At 49.2% G+C, this 16,497-nt stretch overlaps 2 protein-coding genes across 7 annotated transcripts in view; one reads left to right on the forward strand and one right to left on the reverse strand.

The window, feature by feature from the left end:
* The window catches only part of SARNP (SAP domain containing ribonucleoprotein), a 33,610-nt gene extending 21,445 nt beyond the window's left edge, over positions 1-12,165 (reverse strand). For 4 of the 5 annotated variants that reach the window (XR_009960979.1, XM_062597422.1, XM_062597421.1 and 1 more), the window contains exons 1-9: positions 12,102-12,165; positions 11,182-11,281; positions 10,707-10,753; positions 9,602-9,669; positions 7,603-7,654; positions 4,588-4,661; positions 3,873-3,901; positions 3,281-3,306; positions 1,855-1,923 (exon numbers count right to left, since the gene is read on the reverse strand). Coding sequence is in view for 4 of the 5 variants with exons in the window: in XM_062597422.1 (XP_062453406.1) it covers positions 1,855-1,923; positions 3,281-3,306; positions 3,873-3,901; positions 4,588-4,661; positions 7,603-7,654; positions 9,602-9,669; positions 10,707-10,753; positions 11,182-11,281; positions 12,102-12,137 (501 nt within the window). In the remaining variant the exon portion in view is untranslated. The remainder of the gene's footprint in view (positions 1-1,854; positions 1,924-3,280; positions 3,307-3,872; positions 3,902-4,587; positions 4,662-7,602; positions 7,655-9,601; positions 9,670-10,706; positions 10,754-11,181; positions 11,282-12,101) is intronic. The other variant, XM_062597424.1, reaches the window with a different exon arrangement.
* Positions 12,166-12,452: 287 nt separating this feature from the next.
* Positions 12,453-15,226, forward strand: ORMDL2 (ORMDL sphingolipid biosynthesis regulator 2). Of its 2 annotated transcripts, XM_062597433.1 has the most exons (5): positions 12,453-12,499; positions 13,125-13,167; positions 13,548-13,722; positions 14,162-14,313; positions 14,595-15,226. In XM_062597433.1, exons 3-5 carry the CDS (start codon positions 13,549-13,551, stop codon positions 14,728-14,730), a joined length of 462 nt encoding a protein of 153 aa, XP_062453417.1. In that variant the 5' UTR covers positions 12,453-12,499; positions 13,125-13,167; position 13,548; the 3' UTR covers positions 14,731-15,226. The 2 variants fall into 2 exon arrangements, with proteins under 2 accessions (XP_062453417.1, XP_062453418.1); XM_062597434.1 differs by lacking the exon at positions 13,125-13,167 and having other exon boundaries at positions 12,466-12,499.
* Positions 15,227-16,497: the final 1,271 nt, after the last annotated feature.

Raw genomic sequence — 16,497 nt, forward strand, 5'->3', positions numbered from 1 at the left:
CCGCTCAGTGGGAGAAGCCACTTCTAAGCCCATGAACTCGGCTTCCTGGTGAAGCAAACAAAAAAAAGGAAAAAAAAAAGGGGGGGGGGGGAGAGGCAGCACTGCTAGGGCCAGCACTGCTGCTGGACACTGCTCTGCAGAAAGCGCAAGGCCAGAATCTGTAGGTTAACATAAAAAGCTGAGTGTCAGGCAATCTGGAAGACTACAGCCAGCACTGCCATGTACTCATGACCTTGGGCAAGTCATTTTCCCCACTGGTAGCTCTCCATCTGTACAACAGGGAGTAGTTCATTAGTATACCGTGAGCTGCACTCGTTTGTGAACTGCTTGGGGAGATGAGACCTTGTACTTCTGTGGTTTCAGATTTTTGCCATACGCAGGGGCCACAAAGAATAATTCTGGGAACCCTACTCTTTCCAGAAGGCCCAGTTTTACTAAGCTGCAGCCACACAATCCTACCCAGAGAGGGCTGAGGCCATAAACATTGACAAGGCATATATTCCTCCAGAAAAATGGGAGCTCCTAGTGACAGGGTTAATGATGTTTGAGCAGCCTCTCACCCTGAGCTCCACATATCCCAGCTTTAATGCTCTGGCCTCCTTCCCCCACCCCCAAAGGGACAGGAGAGGGAAGGGGGGGGAACAGCGACCTCCAATGCCAGATATTTTCTACATCAGTGAATTCCCAGAGCCAGTAGAATAAAGCAGAACACTCATACGTGGAGAAACAGGCAGCAAAAAAGGTCAAATCCATCCCCCCAAGGAGGAAAGGGGCTTATTTCACAGGGATGGAGGGAAGGCAAACCTCCCTTAGCTCTTACCCTTTTTAAGATGGAGAGGAGAGGTCTCCATGCCAACATTATCCAGCTGTTATAACTGGACAATTCCTTTTCACTCCCCACTCTTTCTGAACAGTGCTGCAGCATGAGATTTGCTAAAGCCCAGAGGAGGAAAAGGCTATTTTTGTGTACAGGATGTTGTATTAATTTCAGAGTATATATTTATCCGTTCTTCTCTAGTGGATCTGCTTTCCCTAAACATACTAAATTCATCTTCTTCCCAGTTTGCTACGGAGTATGTTTAAGCAAGGGATTATCACAATGGTAAGCACACTACTCTCCTGCACACTTTTCCCTCCAAGCACTTCCTGTTGCCTTCTCAGCACATTGAGTGCCCTTCAGCTAAGGAGAGTCCACCCTTGCAGCTGGAAACAAAGTGGGCTTCATCTACCCTTCCAGACAGAACCCAGCTCCAACACACAGAAGATGTGAACTAAATCAATTCCTACATAGGAGGACCAGAAGAACACCCAGAAGCTTGAGTATTTTTCACCCATGGGTAAAATAAGTAGCTTTAAGATAAAATACATCCCCCTACAAAGCTCATCTCATTTGTACTTCAAAGAGTTATTTCCTACCAGGGAGCTCCAGACTTGTCTTCAGAGAGCTCATTACCTTGGTCTTTACAGATTTGGCTTCTACCCCAATCAGAAATGGGCACTTACACAGCACAAGACAAATGCCTGAAAACAAACCAATTATACACCCCACTAAACGGTATCTCTTCACATTAAAATTCAGATGAACAATCTTAAAACTCAACACCTCTATTTATCAGTCATAACTTTCTCAAAACCATACAAAAGTCACATACACAAAACAAATAAACAGAAGGAAAGATGAAGGAAACGATGCTGACGAGACTCCCCTGGGGTCTGGAGCCAACGCCACTGCATTAGTAAGATATAAAAATCTCAAGCAGCAAGAAGGTTTTGAACAGTCACTGTATGCTATGAGCTGGAGCACTGGGCTAATCTGGAGGTGCAAAGAGTATCCTGGAGGCCAATGCACCTTACCTTCTTGGAGAGCGAAGAGACATTCAACCCAAATCTTTGAGCCCTTTCCTTTAATTTATCCATGTTTACCTATAAAGACATAGGAAACAATTTATTTTTTTTTTAAATCATCATCACTCAAATTGCAGGAATAGGGAGAATGCCACTTCCTGGAAAAGTCTCCCAGAACATGGATCTGGGCCCTCTGATCAGCTTCTGGAAAACCTGTCCCAGTGACACTCCTTCCAGCACTGTACACCACTAACTCTCAGCAGCAACAACTCATGTTAGCACTGAGGGGATGCTGGAGCACACAACATGAGCCAGTATTTCAAATGAAACAGCCAACGGCTGCTAGAGCGCTCCTTAGCCTCACCAAAACAAGCATGGGATAAATATGACAGGTTATGTTTTCCATCTTGAAGGAGCAGTACATCCTGGCTGTTGCTGTAAGTCAGTTGTACCTCGTACTTCTCCTGTAGCAGTCTGTTCTGATCAACATAAGCTAACAGCCTCTCAGGCAAACCTGCCAAGACTCCTAATAATTAGCACGTCTACCTGGCTGCAATAGGCTTAAGGAACCACTGTTGCACCCTCACTCTTCCCAAACTACTATGTCACATCTACAACTACTATGTCACATCTACTCAGGCCCTCTGATCAAGCCATTTTCCAACATATCACCCACCTTAACTGAAATATCCTATAGAAGCCTTAGTCACCATTACAGCACTTATCCCTAATGAAACAGCTGAACAGACTTGCAGGGACAGATCTTCTGCAGTATGCAGTTCCACAGAGAAAGCCTTGGTGCTATCCTGCTTCTCAGGTGTTCATGCAAAATCTTCAAGCCCTTGGCACAAAAGAAACTTAAAATCTTCCCTAGTGACAGCTCTTGCCTTGGATTAACTTAGTTACATCTTCCACTTTTTTTTTTTTTTTTTAAACAATCAAGCATACAACTACTAAGCCAGTTGCTCAGCGTGCTCAGCTCTGCATGCTTTGATGCTTCCTATTTAGACTTGGAAATCAGACAGGCAAGGCAGCATTGGCTATGAGAAGCAAGGAATAATTTACTACAGGTCATTCATAATTTCCATTCCTGAAGCATAATTCAAGCAATTCAAACAAAAGCAGAGAATGAAAAACAGGGACTTGAAACAAAAATCAAATACCCATCTTTGTTCCTTTCAGCACTTCACTCTAAAAACATCAGCTTATCTGAGAAAATTGCAAGTCACAAGAGGCAGCCAAATACTATAAAGGGATGGGAACCTATCAAATTCAGTACAAGCGTAACATCAAGGTGGACTACTTCATTAAACTCTCATCCCACGTCTTCCTCAGACCATTTTGATAGTTTACAATTTACTCAAGCAGGTGGGAAATTACAATTTGTGTTAAAGGTCCAACCAGTAACAGTTTATGAGCAAGAAGCATGCCTTACCGTAGGTTTGCTGTCTGCAGAGAGGCCTGAAACAAGGAAGTGAGGGGGAAAAAAAAGTTAGAAAACAATCATTAAGAGCAGAATCTCATCCAAAAAGAGGTACAGCCAAGTCATAGCACTGCTAGAACAAGACATACACCTGTCTGTCCAAGAAATAGTGAAGAATTGCTGTCTCATTTTTCCCAGATTTTACCTCTGCTCACTAGAGAACTTCTACACCTTCTCCACCTGTAAAACTGCTGCCATCCTCACCTTGCTAAGAGGGTTTTGATGGTTAACATTGGCATTTTTAAGTAAGTTGAAGAACATTTGGTGCTCAGTGTTCAAGGGTACTATACCAAAATCTGGCTAGTATCTTTCAGTTGTGCTTAGAAGTAGCAGATGCTAGCAAAAGTGCTTAAAGCACCAGGAAAAACAATACTTGGCCTTTTCATCCCGATTCTACCATCTCCCACTTGGAGCTCCTGGGTGCAGCTGGGAGAAGGAACAGAAGTTAAAACAAAGATAGTCCCACCAGTGACTTTTTTTCCAGGAATAATTAAGTATTTGCAGTAAGGTCACTCCATTAATTGGTTTTGCTTCACCTCCTCACCTTTAGTTGAAACTGTGGCCATACCAAACCTGTAGAAAGTAAACAAAGCTTTGTCAGAGACTCAGGTAAATATAAGGTAGGAAAATATCTGATATGCCAAGTCCTAAAGTTGGTAAAATGTGACCTTTTCGTCAAACACTTTTCATAAGTGTACTTGACTCAACTTTCAGGCAAGATTAACTGGAATTTGGTATTACTGACTAATATAACTACTAGAGCAACTCTCACATTTGCTCTGCAAATAGCAATTCCCCACTTCATAAAAGCAACCTCAAAGTCCAGAGAAGCTAGTTGGATTTACAATTAACACACATTAACCACTTTTTCCTTTCATTATTCTGTTTTTCCAGAATCTTTACCAGTATTTTATCCCTAACAACCAGTAAAGCACACATTAGCTCTTGCACTCCACAATTTGACACAGCCCAACTTTGATAAGCAGGTCTCCTGCCTCATGAGGAGCACTGCCTCACTGGAGGCCTGTTGAGGGTTTGCAGAAGGTTGCTGGACATAAGCTGTTGTCCATAGTTTGTTCAGGCTGGAGGCAACTGCCACCTCATTTTTTAAACACACCCAGAGCTGCTCTCCCAGCTCACCTCCAGATCACAGCAAACAGCCATGTTTTCATCCCACCAACATAACCTGTCACTATCAAAAGTGCCCTGAGAGGTCTCCAAAGCAAGAAAAGCAGAAAAGGCTACAAACACAGACTCACCGAGCTGCACGTGCTGCCTTCTTGCTCTCCAGGCTCACAGGCACGTTAAAGCGTTCAGCCCTCTTCTGCATTCTCTGGAGCAGGGACAGGAAAAGAACCAAGTGAGGAACAGCAAAGATTTGAAGTGTATGGAAAAACATACTGCAGAAGGAAAAAGGCATGCAAACACAACACAGAATGGGCTCATGCTCTAATGTGCCCTGCTAGATCAGGAGTGTACAGTCTGACAAGTAAAGAGCAGGCTTCCCTTACACAGCAAGGAAAAGATGCTGCAAGCACCTGCTACCAGCTTCTGCCAGCTCTCAGGAAGCCACCCCACAACATCTAGGATGCACGCTTGAGAAATAAGTTGTCTTGTAGTTCCTATATGAGCCTAATAAAAGATTTTTTTTCCAGAAAAAAGCTACAGTCAGTTGCAACAGTGGATAGTTTTTCTTCCTGAGCTCTACTGGCACTGGCCTGAAATGAAAAGGTATTTTTATTATTCTGTTACTCTGTGAGTATCCTTAGGAAAGGAGATGTGCCAAAGGAGAACAGGACTAGGGAGGTGACAGAGACAGATGACTACGTTAAGATGATACAAGGCTGTGACCAGGCTCACGGCTGGCGTGCCAAGCGTGCAGGCTAAAACACTGCACACCTCACCGAGGGAAGCCCTTGTGCCAAAGGCAAAGGAGCAGCACTCCTGGCATGGACTACAAAGGGAGTGGCTGTGACTTCCCTCCTAGAGGCAGGGAGCAAGAGGTTGGTGCAACCAGCTTCAGCTAATTTGCAAAAAGAGGTAAATAAGATTTCTTCCCCCCCCCCCCCACTCCAAGCACAAGGCCAGAGAAATATGCTAGAGAAGGAGTTGAAGGAGGGTGTTTCTTTTCAGGGAACTTATTTATTTGGTACAAGCCTTTTCACAAGAGACCGACACTATTCATTCAGTTGTCTCAGCCTTGCAAATAGACTTTGTCATTAGCAGTACAATTCAAGACGAAATGCATCTACACAGAAAGGACTCAGTCTGCTGCCCTCACCGCAGGCAAGGCTTCTGGAGAACTGAAGCAAACTGCCCAAGACACAGAAAAGCCTGGAAACACTGGAAGTACAAGGGTTTGCACCCACAAGTATTAAATCCCCTTAAAAGCTTAAGGGAAATATTTAACATTTTATTGTTACACAACAGCACAAAAATGTGTTTGGTGTTTTAAAGGTTAGAGAAACAGATATTAGTTTAATGGAAACATTTACTTTAGCCAAAAACACAGTGAGGAGCATAATAAGTATTTGCATCAAAACATAAACATTTAGAAGAGAGATCAGGAACTACAGTTTACTTCTAATTGTGTCAAGACTAAAGAACTTCTAATTCAACTAAGCAAATCATTGAAGACCAAGAAATGTGTATTATTCAGGTCAAACTATATTTCCTTATTCTTTTTCCAACACTCTGAAGAGTAAGAATACTCAAAAGAAATATCCAAACAGGCAGCTTTTAAAAAGGACTCTCAACTACAGAAAGGCCATACTAGCTCAGAATAAAGGCTTCCTCCACCTTAGCATCCTGTCTGAGTGACCATAAGTAGATGTTAGAACAGCTTTAAGATCAAAGCAAATAGGTGGTCTGCCCCCTGTATGCCTTCCCAACCTCACGTAATCCACAGCTAATGGCATCCAGAATTATAAGCTGTACTCACATTTGCATTCACTTAACCCTAATGAGCTTCTTTGCTATGAAATTGTCTCCTTGATTTTTGAACTCATCTGTACTTCCAGCATCTAAATATCCTACTAGGATGGCACCCTATTATGCGTTATACAGAGTATATTCCCTTTTGTCTTCAAACATCTAGATCATAATTCTATTGAAATTGATTTACATTCATTAAAAGAGTAGTTTCCCTGTGAACAGGTTTGGCAAAATTGGGAAAAAAATTAAGAGTAACTTCAGCAAGTTTGCTTAATGAGCTCTTTAAGCAACTATTGCCAAGAGCAGCCCCGAAGGGATGGGCAACACCACTCCTTCAGCAACACTCCCGGTTTACATCAGGTTCCGTCTTTCTCTCCGTTACTCTTCAGCTGAGGTCATAATCCTCCGCTTGCGACATCCCCCCGTTGCTGTGGAAATGATCGTGTCACAAACAGAAGATTAAAACTCCAAAGTAGTGGGTGAACAGCAGGGAGACAAGAATCATGTTTTCATACCAATTCCTTTCTTATGGAGCTTGAGTGAAAAAAAAATAACGACAGAGGGGAAATTAGAGAAACAGCATCAGATTCCTGAAACTCAAAGTTCTGCAAAGTTTTCCCAGAGGAATCAGCAGCTTCTAGGGTGTTTACTTTAAATAAGCCCAGCAAATAAGTGACAAAGTTGCAGAAGATAAAGATGAGATGATCTGCTAGCCCATATCAGCTCATCCCTAACTGATTATTCCCTGAAGCTTTGTAGTTTTACACATCTGAAGCAATCAGCCTTGCAGCAATTCCCAGGGGACAGGGATATTCCACAGCCTGGTGAACTTTGCAGTGCTGCTTTTCAAGTGAACAATACTAGGAAGGGAAATACAATTCATACACTAAAGCAGTAACAGAGGGAGTTCTTCAAGTCTATCAACCTTATAATCCAAACTAGAGAACGCTACAGGGCCAGATCCACCTTTGTTTGCAACGGAATGACACACCAGCAATGATTCAGCTTGTCTTGGCTAAGTTGGAAATATTGAGGTAGGGTCAATGGTGGTTGGTGGCAGAAAGAAACGGTAGCAATCAGCAAGGAAAAAGACATTAACAGACAATTGAGAGAAACATTCCTCGAGATCTAGTGTCAAAATGAAATGTGCCATGGGGTCAACACCCTGCTAGGTCAGTCTACAGCCAGTGACTGGTCATTAATACAAAATAAAGGAAAAAAAAAGCAGGTTTACAATGGAAACACTGACACAGTCTGGGCAACATACAAAAGGGATTTTATGTAAAATGAAAGAGGAAACAGATACACCAAGTAGGACGAGGCAGCAGAAAGAACCTTACCTCCATCTGTGATATTTCCGATGTTATTTTCACTACTTTCTTCTCTGTACTCCTAAAGACGTTGGAAAAGAGATAAACCAGTCAGAACAAATCCCACTAGCTTCACATTCATGTCTCAGGAGGTGGGTATCAAGGTTTGCCTCCTTGCCACCCATCTCTAGCAACAGAGCCACCATCATAACAACTAAGAGTCTGTTTTCTGAAAGACAACAGCAGCAGCAACAGGCCATCAACTCCCTTATCAGAGTAAAACACCTTCAAGTCTAGAGTTCAGGTGTCAACGCTAACGAAGCAGCAGAGAACATGTAGGAGAATGTCTTGGTGAAGGCGCAGCTACAGGTTCTCCCACTAGCCTAATGAGTGCCTTGAGCTGTCAGCGCATACTCCCAAATTCCATTAGCAGTGATGGGAAGTAGGCTAGAAGCCCTAAAAGAGCTCAAGGCACAAGAACCATCCCCAATATTCTCACCCATTCTCCATGGAGGCTTGAAGGCAGAATTAACTTTGCTTAAGGCAGGAGAAACATTCTGCAATTCAAAGTGGGGTGCTGCGGATGCATCTCAAAACGTGAGTGGATACTGCAGCAAGAGGCCACGTATGGCAAATAACGCACTGCACATCTTAAGGCTCTTAACAGTAACATTCGGCTCTTGTTAGACACCAAAAGCCTCAACTGCATGCCCTGAAGAGCTTTATTCCTTTACGGCCCTCAAATACAAAGGATTGTTCTGTTCTAGTTCATGGGACAGCCACAGGCAACTTTCCCCAGGTCAGCACCAGCATCCCTAGCCCAGGCTCCATTTCAAACACACACTTCTTTAACAATGTGCAGCTGACAACAGCAGGACCAGTAAAAAGACTAAACGAAAATATAATGGAGTGGGCGTGCTCCAAAGTTTATGCTCTGAAAACAGAGCTGAGGCTCGAGGGAGAAAACAAAAGAGGAAGAGACAAAGTTCGGAAGTTCCCAGGCTAAATGAAATAGCATCATCCTCCTCCAAACAACTCCCATAAAACAGTGGGTCACAGCCAGCCTCATTAAGGTCTCCCATTTAGAAAAATGTGCTGCTTTTGTTCCAGATTCCTGGACAGGTTTCTCATTTTATGCCCTGAAAGGTAGTAATGGTTTAATGACACTTTCACAGGAAGCAATTCGGCCCAGGAGCTGGGACTCGCTGCTTGCCAGCGTTCCGGCACAGCTCTGCACCCGGCAGGCACAGGACGCCCCCTCCTGCTCAACCGCCGGCACAGAGCCCGCGCTGCCCCAGACTGCAGATCCCCGTGGCGCTTCGGGTTCCTCTCGCACTTCCCGTGCTGTTTAGGGGAAAGTACCCACACAGGCAAACCACAGCATCAGCACACAGGGCTGAGGCAGAGACAAAGTGGTCCAAAGCCACGCTTTTGCTTTAACGTGCGCCCCAAAGGCACATGCAAGCACCAGCTCATCTCATTGCAAACCTCCAGAACAAGGTTCTGCAAAGTTCACCGCCATCCTTTGCCTCAGGTTCCCTCAGGCACCCGCAGCAGCCTCCCCATGTGCACAGGCATGGAAGCCAAGAGGCATTCATCTCACCCTGCTGAGCGCCAGCACGAGGCACAGGTTAAATGGGCTTTGATGGCCCAAGGGAGGTTTCACGTCAACCCTCCACCCTCCAGGCTCTTCATCACTCCATCCCCTCCTAGCAGGAACCGTTTTCTTCACCCTCCTGTGGCCAAAGGCAGGCAAAAACAGGCCCTTGCTGGCTACCTGCACTGGCTGCCAGAGAGTAAAACACATTCTTGTAACACCATCAACAAGAGAAACTGTGCTTAAAAAGAGAGTTCAAGTCCCCCTTGCTGCAGTGACAGCAACCCCTTTAGCCTCAGGAGAGTCTCACCAAGCCTGGCAAAGTAGCTGGTGAGCATTTGGAGAAGGCAAAATTCTCTCCCAGTCATACACCTCTTGCATTACAGCTATTCCCCACAAGTTTGCTTTTGCCTATTCAGAAAGGATAGTTACACATCAGGCGATTTTACAGGAGGCTCTTCTACTTTGACGGGTGGCTCTACGGGTTTCTGCTCTTCTTCCTGCAAGCCAATGAGTTGAGAAGAGGTCAGGTAATATTCCAGACAGCTAAGCGAGAGAGAAATCACAAAAGGGATGTTGTCAAGTTTTACAGATTCTCAGTGGTTTGAGGCATGCGTCTAGAATTCTGTGTGCGTATATTTAGGGATTTCTGAATTATATACCAGAGCAGCTAGTAAAACACAGGAGCACCAGAGACAACAACCAGCCAGTTTCTAAATGTAAGCGACACTGCCTTTGACCTGTGCTTCACTTAAGCTGCTTTTTCAAACTTGAAGGGCTTAAGAGCTTGAGAGCTTCTGTCTTCTTCCCCACCATTGTTCAAGCTAGTCAAATCAGTAAGGTTTGTAGCAAGAAATAATATTTTGTGGTCACAGCCTCAGACTACCAGCATTTGAACAATGCCAGCTTTCCTGCATACAAATTCTTGTTTTTTTCTAAAGCTAATCCCTCGGAGAGCTTAGATTTCACAATGCTTTGGAAATAATTTGAATGAAACATTCTCAAGTCTGCAATCAGAGTCAGCAAATAATATGGAAGCTACACAGAGCATGTGTCTGATACTTAACATAACTCTAGTAAGCCTTGTTTCATTTCTCTGAAATACTTTCTGGGGAAGTGGTGAGAAAGTTCCAGATACTTTGCATATACTTGCAGGGCTACCATTTGCCAAGTAGCAAAAATCTTGACACTAATGAGTATTAGAAACAGTTTTTTTCTGGCATTTTAAGCACTGAGCACTTCTTCAGCTGGGATCCCCTTACCCTTCTTACAACACAAACCCCTCAGCTTTAAGGCTCACTTCCACAGGCAACCCAGACAAGCCTACATCCGCCCACTTTTAGGGCACCAACTAGGTAACTTTTTCCTTATATGTGTTCTTCCTTAAAAGCACAAACTGTACTGATTTACCACACAATATCTCGTGAACTTGTGCCGTGATATCCAACACAGCCACCTGGAGGACACACACGGCCAGGCAAGCCAGAAACTCCTGCATGGACTGCTAGTGTAATTTGCCCAAAGAAGGAAGGTTTACCTCTATTTCTTCTCCCAGGACATCTTCTTCATTTGCCTCTTCTTCAGCTAATAGAAAAAGACAGCACAGATTGCAATTGCAGTTGCAAATTACCTGAGAAGCCAAAGATACTATTTAAAGTCTACTGAGAAAAATTCAGAAAGCAACAAGGTAAAAAACAAAGACAGTTACAGTTAAGCATTCAAACAAGGCCTCCTCTTCCACATAGGAGTTCCATACGACCACTTGCCAGGTCTGGCAGCAAAAGCAATGCACTTATCTGCAAACTCTCCAAGGTCAAAGCCCTGAACACCTCTCACCAGTGATAAACCCTAAGCAATCCTAAGCAACATGCACTACTCGATAACTTCAGAAAGGAACCCGTTAATGAGAAACATTAAGCCGAGAAAAGCCGAGCCGGTCCCTATCACCGTTCAGCCTCGCCAGAAGGGCTCTGAAATTGAGACACCAGCCACAGGCAACACACTTTACCTACCATGCTCCTCCAGGTAGGCCTGGAGTCTGTTGATCAGATCCTGCTTATTCCCTTTTGCTTCCAGGCCACGGGCCAGGCATTCTTGTTTCAATTCAGCCAGCTACAAAACAGAAGACTCCAGTCAGCACACACAATTCACTCACGTACGCAAAATGTACATAAGCAGGCCAAGAAGCAAATGACTCAAAAAGAAAAGGAAATTTTTTTTTTAGAAAAGGGGGGGGGGGGTAAAGACAGATAAACGATCCAAGACAATCTATATTTTCAGGAGCCATTAAGACTCCCCCATGCAGTGAAACACCAGCCACATTTCTGTATTCCCAGGTGCTACCCTTGATAATCCAGTGATTTTCTCAGGCCAAAGCAAGATTATTCTTCAGAAATAGTCACGACAGACCCACCACTGCACAAACAGAACTACTTTGCAACTAAGTCTTCCCGCCGAACGTAATGTTTCCACACGTAAATATATTATTCACGATGCTTCCAGCACCGGGTGGTGGGGACAAGGGCAGGTGGCCCCTCACAAGCCGGAGCCGCCTGCGATGCCCTGCAGCAGGGCAGGGCGCAACCCCAGGTCGCCCCACAGCTCCGAGGGGGCCCGGCCCCTCCCCCCGCCGCGCCCAGGGGAGCGGATATCCTCCTCCGAGCCGGGGCGGGGAGTGCCCCGCAGACCCCTCCCGGGCCGGGGCAGGCTGGCGGGGGCTCCTCGGGTGCCCGCGCGGCGCCCCAGCACCACGGAGCGCAGCCGCGGCGCGGGTGGCCCCTCGGCAGGCCGCGGCCCCCAGGCCGGCGGGCTCAGGCCCCCCCGGGCAGGGACAGGCCACAGCGGCGCAGGGCCCCTCCGCGGGGGAGCGGGCGGCGAGGCCCCCGCCGCAGGGCTCCTCCGCGGCACCGGCGGCGGCGGCGCGGGCCGGTACCTTCAGCTTATGGAGCTCCACAGTCTCCGCCGCCATCTTGTCGCCCCCACAGCTCGGCTCGCGGCCCCGCCCACGCCAACCAGCCCCTCACCCAATGGCGGCGGCGCTTCCTGGGGCCGGCGGTTTGCCACCACCTCCCAACACCGCGCGTGGCGATTGGTCACCCCTCACGGGCACTTCGCGTCCGGCATTGGCCTCCCAGAGCGCGGGGGCGGGATAATCCTGAGCGACGGGTGAAAGCACCAGTAGACGTGCGAGAGAGCCTGCAGAGCAGCCAATGGGCACAGCGGGCCGGGCGCGGGGCACTTCCTGGAGACGAGACCGGGGGCGGGCAGGGTCCTGGCAACGGCAGCTGGGGCCTGCGGAGGCGCCGGGCGGGGACAGGGGCCGCGGGGAGGGTACGAGGGGAGGGTGGGCATGGGGAGGGGGTGTGGGGCAGGGGTGTGCGGCCCTGTGGGGAGGGGGTGTGGGGCAGGGGTGTGCGGCTCTAGGGGAGGGGGTGAGGGGCAGGGGTGTGGGGCAGGGGTGTGCGGCCCTATGGGGAGGGGGTGTGGGGCTCTAGGGGAGGAGGTGTGGGGCAGGCGTGTGTGGCTCTGTGAGGAGGGGGTGTGGCTCTGTGGGGCGGGGATGTGGGGCTCTAGGGGAGGGGGTGTGGGACAGGGGTGTGTGGCTCTAGGGGAGGGGGTGTGGGGCAGGGGTGTGCGGCCCTGTGGGGAGGGGGTGTGGGGCAGGGGTGTGCGGCTCTAGGGGCAAGGGTGTGGGGCAGGGGTGTGCGGCCCTGTGGGGAGGGGGTGTGGGGCAGGGGTGTGCGGCTCTAGGGGCAAGGGTGTGGGGCAGGGGTGTGCGGCCCTGTGGGGAGGGGGTGTGGGGCAGGGGTGTGCGGCTCTAGGGGAGGGGGTGTGGGGCAGGGGTGTGCGGCCCTGTGGGGAGGGGGTGTGGGGCAGGGGTGTGCGGCTCTAGGGGGAGGCCAGCACATCCCTCGGGGGCAGGGAGCTGTCTCATTTCCCGTGCCCCCACCCGCAGAGGCACCGGGGAGCTGGGCTGCGGGGCTGCCCCTGCCCGACAGGTGAGATGTTGGGAGCAGGGTGGGATGAGGGGGGAGGGAGGAGCTCCGGTGTGAGCTGGTTCCTCCTTCCTTCTCGGAGTCTCTGTTGGGTGAGACTGGCGTTTGAGGGCAGGCGGAGGCTGGGCGCTGGGATGTGAACTCCTTCCCTCTTTGCCTTAGTGTTCTCGTTGTTAAGGGTGAGATAGAGTCGTTAATTAGGAAACTGGCATTAGAGGTGTGTTAAGGAATTTGAAGTGCTTGAGGAAGCTTGGGTGAGAGATGCTGCAGGAAGACCGTTGAACTGGAGTCCTGCCAAGAGCCCTGTGCAGGTTTAGAATCAGAGGTTCAGGGAAGACTGCTCCCTGAAGAGCCCTTTGAGAGCCTCTGCTCTTGTTCTCTAGGATGAACGTTGGCGTGGCGCACAGCGAGGTGAATCCTAATACACGGGTGATGAACAGCCGGGGGATCTGGCTGGCATACGTGATCTCCGTGGCAGTCCTCCATATTGTCCTCCTCAGCATCCCGTTCTTCAGCATTCCTGTGGTCTGGACTCTCACCAATGTTATTCACAACCTGGTTAGTCGGAGTTTGGCCCGCTTTTCTCTCAGGACTATAGCGCATAGGCTTAAGTTCACCGTTCACAGCAGCACGTGCTGTGCTGGGTGCCGTTCTGCGGCCGCAGGGTACAAGCCTGCCGCTGGTTTCAATAGGGCGTTGAATGAAACACTCTGAGACCTGCGTCCTCCTCACTGAGGTTGCCCTGGGGAAGTTGTAGCTGATGAAAGGTCTTTGGCATGGGAAACGGCTGTGGCAATGCAGAAAGTACCTTTCTGGGCCCCCGCCCCTGCTGGTCCGTGCCTGCCCAGAGCTGTCGGGTCCCTTCCCTCCCACCGCGTGTTCAGGAGCTGCGGAGTTCTGTCCTGTTACCTTATTCTGCTGTGCTCCGACAGCATCGCGTATCAGAACAGCCTGGCCCAGACTTGTTCTGCGTCTCCTTTTTGCTTGGCACCTGCAGGTGATGTACTTGCTGCTGCACACGGTGAAAGGGACCCCGTTCGAAACGCCAGACCAAGGCAAGGATCGCCTCCTCACGCACTGGGAGCAGATCGACTACGGGATGCAGTGCACCTCGTCCCGCAAGTTCCTCAGCATCTCCCCCGTCGTGCTGTAAGTGTTGCTGCCGCCACGATCGAGCTGAGCTGGCTGTGCTAAACAAGATGGAGATGAGCAAGGAGGTCTCAAGAGAGTTTCTAGGGTGTGCAACAAGAGCGCTAAGCATCTGTCAGCACAACAGCGCTTGGCGCTGACAGGTCCTGGGCGCTGGAAAGCGTTTCCACAGTTGGAATGGCACCTGCAGTCCCTGACTTGTGACCACACTGTGGGCAGTGGGTGGGAAGGAAGCAGAAGTGTACAGAACTGATCTTGAGTCTCTCTTTCTGTCTCCCCAGTTATCTCCTCACCAGCTTTTACACCAAATATGACCCCGCACACTTCATCATCAACACAACCTCCCTTCTCAGTGTCCTTCTGCCCAAGCTGCCCCAGTTCCACGGAGTGCGCGTCTTTGGCATCAACAAATACTGAGGCCCGGCGTGCCCACCACTACACGCAGCGCTTCCAGTGGAGAAAGACGCAAAGCCTGAGGAAGGAGATGGGATGTCAGAGCTGTGTTATGTGCTGGCTAGAAAGCAAAGCATGTTCTGCCAGGGTATGGCTGGAGAATGGATGAGGGCTGGGCGCACTGGCGAGGTGGCAGGGACCGCTCCGGCTGGTGCGTAATGCACTTGCATGCAGGGCTTTTAGCACGGGTTCCTTTGTCTCTGAGGAAGATCCTCATTTGGGCTTTATCTCTTGGTGTTCTGGTGGAGAGAGAAATGCAGCTGAGCTGCAAGGAATGAGCAGGTCATGTCACACATGCACGTTACCTTTGAGCTAACCTCCATGTAACCACGCAGCAACTGGAAGGGACCTACAAGGGGAGAACTGTTGATTAACGGGAAGAGTAACCAATCTATGCCTCCTCTTCATCCTCATGTTTTACATACTTCTACCGTAATAAAGAACTTACTTACAGAGACTAGAGCAGTGTCCTTGCAATAACAGCCTCTTGCTGAAAGAATGAGGGCAGCCACGCAGGGAGAGCACGTGGAACCGGGGCAGCCTCACGCCTCCTTCCTAGCGCCCTCCCTGCACCAAGGAGGCAGACTTCAAACCGTACTTCAAAAGTACGTTACCATTTAAAACCCAGCTGCTGAGACCTGGGAGTGCAAAACGGTCAGCAAAAAGCAAGCATGACCTCTATCAGCAGTCACGTGGCAGTTCAGCTTAGGCAGGATCGTCCAAGGGATGGTCCGAGGCGCTCGAAGGCAGCTCTGTGCCACAGCTCGCTTTGGCCTCCAGAATGATCTTCCAATGGCCTCAGCTGCGGCAGCAGGAACAGCCACCCCTGCGCGTGGGCAGCCTGCAAGGTTCGGCCCCTCTCTGAGCACGGCAGCGATCGCTGGCCGCGTGGCTGCGCTAACCCTGCTCGGGCTCGGTTGTCGGCCTGGCTGCAAAACCAGGGTCAGACTGCCAGGGACTGTTACTCCGCAGCAAGGACCAGCACAGTCCCCTCGCTCCTGCCTCATGCACATGGAACGGACTGCAGAGAAACACTAACTGCTTCATTTTCGGGGGCTCAGCAAGGTACCAGACACTCACACAACACATTTGTTAACTCATGATTTCGGCAGGGGCCCATGACTGTCTCCTGGGCCCCGAGTTAACCTTAAAAATGCTCGACTTCCTAGTGCTGAGGGAACATGCTTAGGTTCCTTCACGCTTAGTGCAAAGGTGAAGGCGGAAGAGCAAAAACAGCCAGGTCAGAAGTGTGTGTGGGGGGGGGGGAGCCAGGAAGCGGTGCCAGGGGAACAACGCTAGACAGCGCTGTGCTGGGGGAAAAAAAAGAACAGCACAGGCCAACGTACTCAGTCTTCAGATGTATTTATAGGAAGGGGATGCACACAGTAATAAATAGATATGTACACGCAAAAAGAAAAACTGCTTTAAAAGGAAAAAAAAATATAAAATAAACACTGCTAGAAGAGGTTGCCTGCCTCGGCACAGCTCCGCCACTGGGCTCAGGGCCTTGTGAGCTTTTGTGTGTCCCTCCAAAGCCCCCCAGGCAGCTCTCACCGGGCTTCTGGCCCCGCAGGCTGCACGTGAAGGAAGAGCAGCAGCTCAATGCTGATTTCCTCAGGGAAAGTCTCTCCCGTAGTGTGGTCCTGCCTAGAGCTTCTGGGCAGGGGAAGACTCGGGACTCGAGCCCTCCAGCTCCAGCGCAGGGGGAAGGGACCCTACAAAGCTCACGCA

The sequence above is a fragment of the Rhea pennata genome, chromosome 29 (genome assembly GCF_028389875.1).
Source record: "Rhea pennata isolate bPtePen1 chromosome 29, bPtePen1.pri, whole genome shotgun sequence".
NCBI lineage: Eukaryota > Metazoa > Chordata > Aves > Rheiformes > Rheidae > Rhea > Rhea pennata.